This window comes from Calidris pugnax, unplaced genomic scaffold (assembly GCF_001431845.1).
Source record: "Calidris pugnax isolate Ruff unplaced genomic scaffold, ASM143184v1 scaffold9, whole genome shotgun sequence".
Classification (NCBI taxonomy): Eukaryota; Metazoa; Chordata; class Aves; order Charadriiformes; family Scolopacidae; genus Calidris; species Calidris pugnax.
The window spans coordinates 7,577,972-7,585,058 of NW_015090778.1; the positions used below are offsets into that span (position 1 = coordinate 7,577,972).

General features: G+C 44.1%; 1 protein-coding gene and 1 long non-coding RNA gene across 2 annotated transcripts in view; one reads left to right on the plus strand and one right to left on the minus strand.

Moving 5' to 3' along the window:
* The first annotated feature begins 291 nt into the window (after positions 1 to 291).
* The window catches only part of LOC106894737, a 15,587-nt gene continuing 8,791 nt past the window's right edge, over positions 292 to 7,087 (plus strand). The window contains exons 1-2 of the long non-coding RNA XR_001413303.1: positions 292 to 975; positions 1,802 to 2,090. This is a non-coding gene — a long non-coding RNA (uncharacterized LOC106894737). The remainder of the gene's footprint in view (positions 976 to 1,801; positions 2,091 to 7,087) is intronic.
* Positions 2,282 to 7,087, minus strand: part of RAB40B (RAB40B, member RAS oncogene family) — a 52,481-nt gene continuing 47,675 nt past the window's right edge. The window contains exons 5-6 of the mRNA XM_014953577.1: positions 3,829 to 4,051; positions 2,282 to 3,418 (exon numbers count right to left, since the gene is read on the minus strand). Coding sequence (XP_014809063.1) covers positions 3,147 to 3,418; positions 3,829 to 4,051 — 495 coding nt within the window. The 3' untranslated portion in view covers positions 2,282 to 3,146. The remainder of the gene's footprint in view (positions 3,419 to 3,828; positions 4,052 to 7,087) is intronic.

Sequence of the window (7,087 nt, forward strand, 5' to 3'; positions counted from 1 at the left end):
CAGCCCCGCCGCCGGAGCCCGCCCGAGCCGAGCCGAGCCGACCTGAGCCGAACCGGGCCGAACCGCGGCGGACAGGCCGGCGGCTGCTTCCGACCCTGCCAGGCAGCGCCGCCGAGCGTAGAGCCCATCCACCCGCCAGCGTGAGGAGCGCGGAGCAATCGAGCGGCGCCGCGCCACGCCCCTGGGGAGGGCGGGCAATGGCGGCGGCGGCGGCGGCCGGCTGTGAGGGAGGGGAGCAGGCCCGGGGGGAGTTTGGCGCTCGGCAGGAGGAGGAGGAGGGTCGGCGGTAGCTCGGTGCGTCTGTGAGGAAGAGGGGTTTTCTCAGGGGGCCGGCTCGAGGGGGAAATGGCCCAAGGGTGGCGCGGGCACAGGCCGCCGGCGCCTGAGGAGGACGGGCCTTGTCGGTTCCCCCCTCGGCCCTGCCCGGGCGGGATCCCCCCCCTCACACCGGGCTCGACCCCGGTAGCAGAGCCCCGGGCCCGGGGGGGTACATTGGGCGAAGCATCAGACTGGCAAGAACAAAAGAAAGAGAGTTAGAATATGCTGAAATAGGGAATACTGTAACTTGAAAAAAAAGTCCTAAGTCAAAACAAACCCAGAGACCACCAACAAAAATATTTGGACGTTTTGAAGACCCAAGGCCCTGAGCAACCTGATCCGAGCTCAACAGAGAATTTACTTTAAGCAAGATGATGGACCTGCTGAGGCCCCTTCCAGCTACAATTACTTCACGGCTCTGATCAGCTGGAAGGCCGGGCTGTGTGTGTTCACACAAACGCCAGCTATTTCCTGTCCTTCACGGGCGCTCGCTTCCTTTCCTGCGCTCATTCTGTGCCTTCCACAGCAATGGCTTCATGGTGTATTGCTGATCTGTGACCTGCTCTTCTCTACTGCAGACTTCTGTTTGGAAATTACTACAGCTTTTCAGTTTACAGGGGCTCATTGCAGTCCCGGAGCTACCGGCAGTGACCAATGGTATGTTATTCTTTGTGCACTCATATATATATATATAAAAATAATCACATTGCATCTTTACAAGATTTGGTCTCCTCAGGCAGTGAAGAGACTTGGCACATGAAATAAAAAGCAAAGAAGGGCTTGTTAAGTCATCTTCTTTCCAAGTACAGGCTCAGGCTTCCCTTACTCTAGGCTAGATGGCCGCAGGCATTCCCAGAGGGAAGGAGCCCTGCTCCAGCCTCTCCTTCTTACCAGGTCTTTATCCTGGCTGGCAGGGGAATAGAGAATCTGACCTTGAGGACACACACCCCCACATTCACACTCTCTCCAGGCAGGCACGCTTACTGCAGAGCACAGAGAGGAAACAAACCAGTTTGTTTGTCACCTCTTCGGAAGAAACTTAAAACAGAATAGCAGTGTGGATGGAAGAGAACTCTTTGTCCTGCACAGAGCTGCTCGTCAAACATAACCAGACTGCTCACAAACGGATGTCTCGGATTCAGGTTTAACCTTTTGTAGCTGTAGCTGCCACGTACATTTTGTTGAGCGGTGGAGGTGCCGTGGCTGCAGTCTGACACCTTCCCCCCGACACCCACAGCCTTTCTCTGCCGCTGGCTCCGCACGGGCAGCCCGGCAGGTGGAGCCGGCTCATCACGGGGGAGCCATCCCACAGGAATTCCTCCCTCCCAACTTTGTTTTCCCATTTAGTCTTTAACTGAGAAGCCTTGTGCTTGACTGCGCTTTTCTTTAATTAGTGATGCATTGGCTGGTCCAGATCCCGGCATAACTTTGGCATTGAAAAAATGGATAAATTCTGTCGTGAATTCTTCCTCCTCACCTACAGAGGCTGTGGGCATCTCTGCTCATCCAGAAAGAATATTACAGACACGAAACTTGATGGTATCTCACAGCAATGAAGACACCCAGAAGAAACTGGGATGAAGCTACACCATCACCTCAAAGGCCTGTCCTTGCTCAGGGGAACAAGTCACACAACTCCCTCACCAGCAGAAGGAAGACTTGACGTATATTATTCTCCCATGTTTCAGTTAACAATCTTGAAGACAGACGTTGCATCAAAAGCATTATGTGATGCTTTTAGGATGACTTGAATTTCCTGGTGTCTAGTTCAGGTATGTTGTTCTTCAAATTCTTCTACAGGAAGCTAAAGACAACCTCCCCCAGTTAAAAAAAAAAAAAAAAAAAAAGAAAAATAGGATTTAAGAATGGAAAGTTAGTGATAATGAACCATTAAAGGGACAGTATACTCATTCAGAAAAACATTTCCTCCTCATCACCACAATGGTTAAAAAGCATAATAGGATTTCTTTTCCAGAAACATTTATTTATTTTTAAATAGTGTTCTTTCTTTATAAAGCAGCTCTTTAAGTCATGTTCCTTTTACCACAGTGTCTTTGGCATTTTCCTCCTAGAACTTCCTTGTAGAATGATATAAAATGTAATATTTTTATATTCTTTTTTTTTACAGAAAAATAAGTATTTAAACCACAAATTAATTCCCCAAAGTATTAAATAACATACCAAAAACTTTATCAAATCTATTACATACACTAATGGGACAGAACCTTGTTGTGTATGTGCATAATAATTATATGTACATTTTTAGCTTAGTTAAGTTAGTGCTTCAAAGTTATCAAGGAAGCTTTACAAAAACCCCAAAAGCACAATTGCAGTATTACTAGGATTTGTCACACTCTGTAGAATTGGACAATGTATACAATACATTGCATTTAAAAACCTCTGCCTGAATATGCAAACCGATGACTCATTTTTGTCTTTTCGAATACTTTGCAAAAAGACAGGGTTTTATACAATTACACGGTAAGTCACTTTCCAGATTTCATGGAATTAAGCAGAATGATAATTATCCCCTATATGAAAACACATCGACTCATAAAAACAATGGCATCATGCACATTGGAAACTAAAATGCAGTATGAAAAATCCAAGAGCCAGGTGTCCCATCCTTCCAGTTGCACTGAACACGTCATTCCTTCCAAAGCAGCATCACTGTAGTGAGCAAGCTCTAAAATAAGACTTATATTTCTTATTTTTGTCTATGTAGTGTGATACGTACATAGAGTGTGCTCAGCCATTAAACAAGGAGTCCTTGTGTTCCACACTTCATGCCAGGGGATTCCATCCAGGTGCCTTTTCCCACAAAGTGCTTAAGAAATTTTACAGCTGTTCCTTGTACAGTTTTTGGGCGGGCTCTGCGGTGGCCGGATGATTTTTGCTTTCTTTAAGCTGTTCCTTTTACTGATGTTGCTGGACGTGAGGGAGTAGGAACGTCCGTGCATCATCCTGGCATTAAGGCCATTGGCCATGGAGAAGGATTTGAGGTGGCTTCTTAAGGCAACGGGGAGCGGGAGCTTGTCGACGAGATGCACAGGGGTACAGGAGACTATGGCACGGCAGCACAGGTCCTGCAGGCTCAGTACTTCAAAACAGACATAAAATTGGTGTTATCATCACGTGCTGTTGTCAGCCACGTGGCAGCAGCAGCCCCAGCGCCCTGTACTCCAGGATGAATTCCCATTTCTCCTCCCACACCCTTTCCCACATGTACACTATCCAAAAATATCTGCTGCTTCGGTTTCCTATTTATGTCTTAATGCTTAGATGGATGAGCGTGTGAGTTCTAAGAAAGATACATTATTCCCTACAAGAGCAGGAAGAGCAGGTTATCCCTGCAGATACGTATTTTCTGTTTAGAAAGCAAATCCTACAGGATTCCTGGTTCTTTTTTGATGTTTTTGCATCAGGGTTAAAGTTTCTGAAAAAATATTTCATATGAATGACCCATAAACCTTAGCTAGGACTAACACATTGTCACTATACATCACTTACCCTTGTTTGGCCTCCAGAGCCTGTCCATCCCATGTCTCATCAGTACAATTCTTGCCAGCTCAGTAAAGGACTCCGTAATATTGAAATTACAGAGTGGGCTGACTTCAAAAAAAGTCATGCCCAGCCTCTCAGCATAGGCTTGTGCTTGTTCAGTGGACACCTGGCGCTTGAAGGCCAAGTGAAGGCGATTTCCCACCAGGATTTTTGGTACACCAGGAGCGTGCTGAGCAAAGAGAAGCAATAAAAAATGAATAGTTTGGCTTCCATTTTCCTTTCTATCAATTAAAACAAACAAAAGCTTTTTCAAGATTTAAAGATTAAGTGGCAGTTTGGACCAGATGATCTCTAGAGGTCCCTTCCAGCTTAAATTATTCTGTGATTCTCCGATCTAAACCCATCCCTTCCTCAGAGAAGACAGGCTCGCGCAGATGATGTGGGAAAATCTATAGCAAGAGTGGGACTACAATATGAAATCCTTGCCCTCCATATGCTTTCCATCAACACCTTTACAGAAATCAGAGACTGCAGCTGATACGTTTCCAACTTTCTAGAATTATAAACATAGAAAGAAAATGGTAAACTTGGCATCTCGGATATCTCTGTAGTAAGCACTGCCTGCAAATGCCAGGAAAAACAGTAGAAAATATCATAAGCAGTTGGTCTTAGTCATCTGTTACAGACTAGTGACACTCTGGGATTGTACCTTACCTCATCTATTTCTTTTATCCATCGATCGATTCCATCAAACGACCAACGATTTGTAATATCATACACCAGTATCACTCCCTGTGTTAAAAATAAATAAGATATTCCACATTTAACAGAAGCATAACACAAAGAATGCTCTCAGTAAATTCTCCAATTCTGAAATAATCTTGTAAGATGTCGAGCAACTCCTCAGTGGAGCAGAACCTCAGCACCTTGTGAAACCAAGCCCCACCTCTCCGTGTAGATTACAGCTCAGCTAAGGGCAGAAACCCTGACTGAGTTTCAGATCTAACGTATTGGTAAATATTTCTTGTTATAGTGGAGAAGTTTGGTTGATCACACACACATCACAAGTCAGAGCAAATAAATATTTTGGGTAGCTTGAAGAGGCAATGCTCTGTGCACTTCTGGAACGTAGTGGATGGAACTGACTCTTAGTGTGCCTTTTTTTTTTTAAGGTCATTTCCTTACAAGGCATTGCATTTCACCACATTTTAGACTATTTCACATTACTCTTGACAGTTTTATGTTATCAGTTTCTCTCAGGTGCACACAGTTTTAAAAAGTAGTTTTAGCATAGCTTTCCTGGGATCTAAGTCAGGTAACACACTGAAGTGCCTGAGGTAACCAACAGGAAGGCATAAGAATGCACGTCACTGTATTTTACCCCAATTCAACTTCAGTCTCATGGATTTCCCCTCCCCAAAAGAAAATCCTGCCTCTTGTTATTTCACGTTCTCTCCAGACTGTTCGCCCCTTGTTATTTCACGTTCTCTCCAGACTGTTCCTGAATCCACATGTGATCCACACGTGAGCTCTAGAAGCCACACGATGGTTTGCTCCCTCTGCTTTCATCCATCCAACAGCCATCGCTCTTCGCTGAGAAAGCTGCGCTTTGCTTACCTGAGCCCCTCTCGAGTAAGACCGAAATATGGTGCAGAATCTCCCTTGCCCGGATGTATCCCTAAACGAAACAAGTGATATACATTTAAAACAGGTAGGTGGCCTCCTACATTAGGAGCTCAGCCAGATGATCTCATCTGCACCGATCGCTATCAGCTCTGGTGCCGTTAGTCACGCAGCAGCCGCCACGAACGCACGAGCTCTTCTCCCTCTCCGCAGTCTCCCCGCTGGCGTCCTGCCCTTTCCTCTACATTGCTCAGATTTCTCGGGGTAAGAGGACAAGAACTTCAAACTTTACTGCTGTTACTGCCCTTGGAAAACAAAGGCTGTTACTCAAGCGTACCTACGCCACTAGACTTTGCTTTTAGTTCAGCTTGAAGAAAGATTCTCTTTTCACAGCAAAAAAAAAAAAAAAAAAGGGGGGGGGAGGAAACACTAGCCATCACCAAGGAAACTAATGGAAACCCAGTAAATTCTTGATTACAGCAGCAATAATTCCTCATGAGTCTGGTATGATAAAGGCATCCCTGCAGAGTCAGAGGCAGCATGGACTTTTAGAAAAGCATGCACAAAATAACCCTGTTATAAATAAATTACTGCATAAAGTGTTTGGAAGCAGAATCAAATTTATAGTGAAAAAGATGATAAGAAGCAAAATTCCATAAAGACTTTTTGAGGTAGATCTGTAATTTTCAAATGCAAGGCACATATTTCCCTATATGGTCAACTGTAGAAACTTTTCCAATCTGTTATTTTAAAGAATCCAAAGAACATCTTTGCCCTTCACGAAAAGAATTAAAACATCTCCGTCCTGGCTACTTCTCAGATAAGCTTTATGTGGTATTTTTGCTAAGCTATATAAAGTGGAAGACAGAAGAAGAAAAAGAAAGTAGGTGAATAAAATATCAAGTAATGAAGTTACCATATGGCAAAGTACTATTATCCATCATTGCATTAATCATTTGAAACACAAATGAAAAACAAAGGCACAAACAACTAGTGACGAATAAATTAAAAATCCCTTAGCTTTGACACACAGGCATTTGACTCCAGTAATTAAAAAAAAAAACACAAACCAAACAACCTCACAGAAATTAAAGATGGAAACAGCCCAGGATTGTCTCTAGGAGGAAATGATTCATTTTCACCTCCACCTCTCCACTCTAACAGCGCTTGTTCCTAGAACCCATCTCTCTGATTTATCTAGATTATGGCTCCTCAAAAAAATCACACTCCCTCTCCCTTCATGCCTCGAACTGACCTCACTTCTCCCTCTTCTCCCCATGCCTTCAGGGAAAGAGGAAAACAATGGATTTGAGAGGCAGTAAAGCTGCTGCGTTTTTCAAGTGGTATCACTTGCCGAGTGTTTCCAGACGCACCAGAAGGTGGCCATCTCCAAACAGCTTTAACAAACGCACCGGGACCGACCAAATATTTGTCCCTACAGGGAAAACTCTTGTTGTAGAATAACTTTATTTATTCTCAACATGTTTTTGTAAAGATGAAATCACATCAGGTTGCAGATTAAATTATATGAGCAGTAACACCTCTCTTTTTTTCTTTATTTTTTTTTTGTGTGTGGTTATTTAGTCAACCACTACTACTAATAAATTGAGCAAAGGGATGTCACTATTACAATTAGCGTATT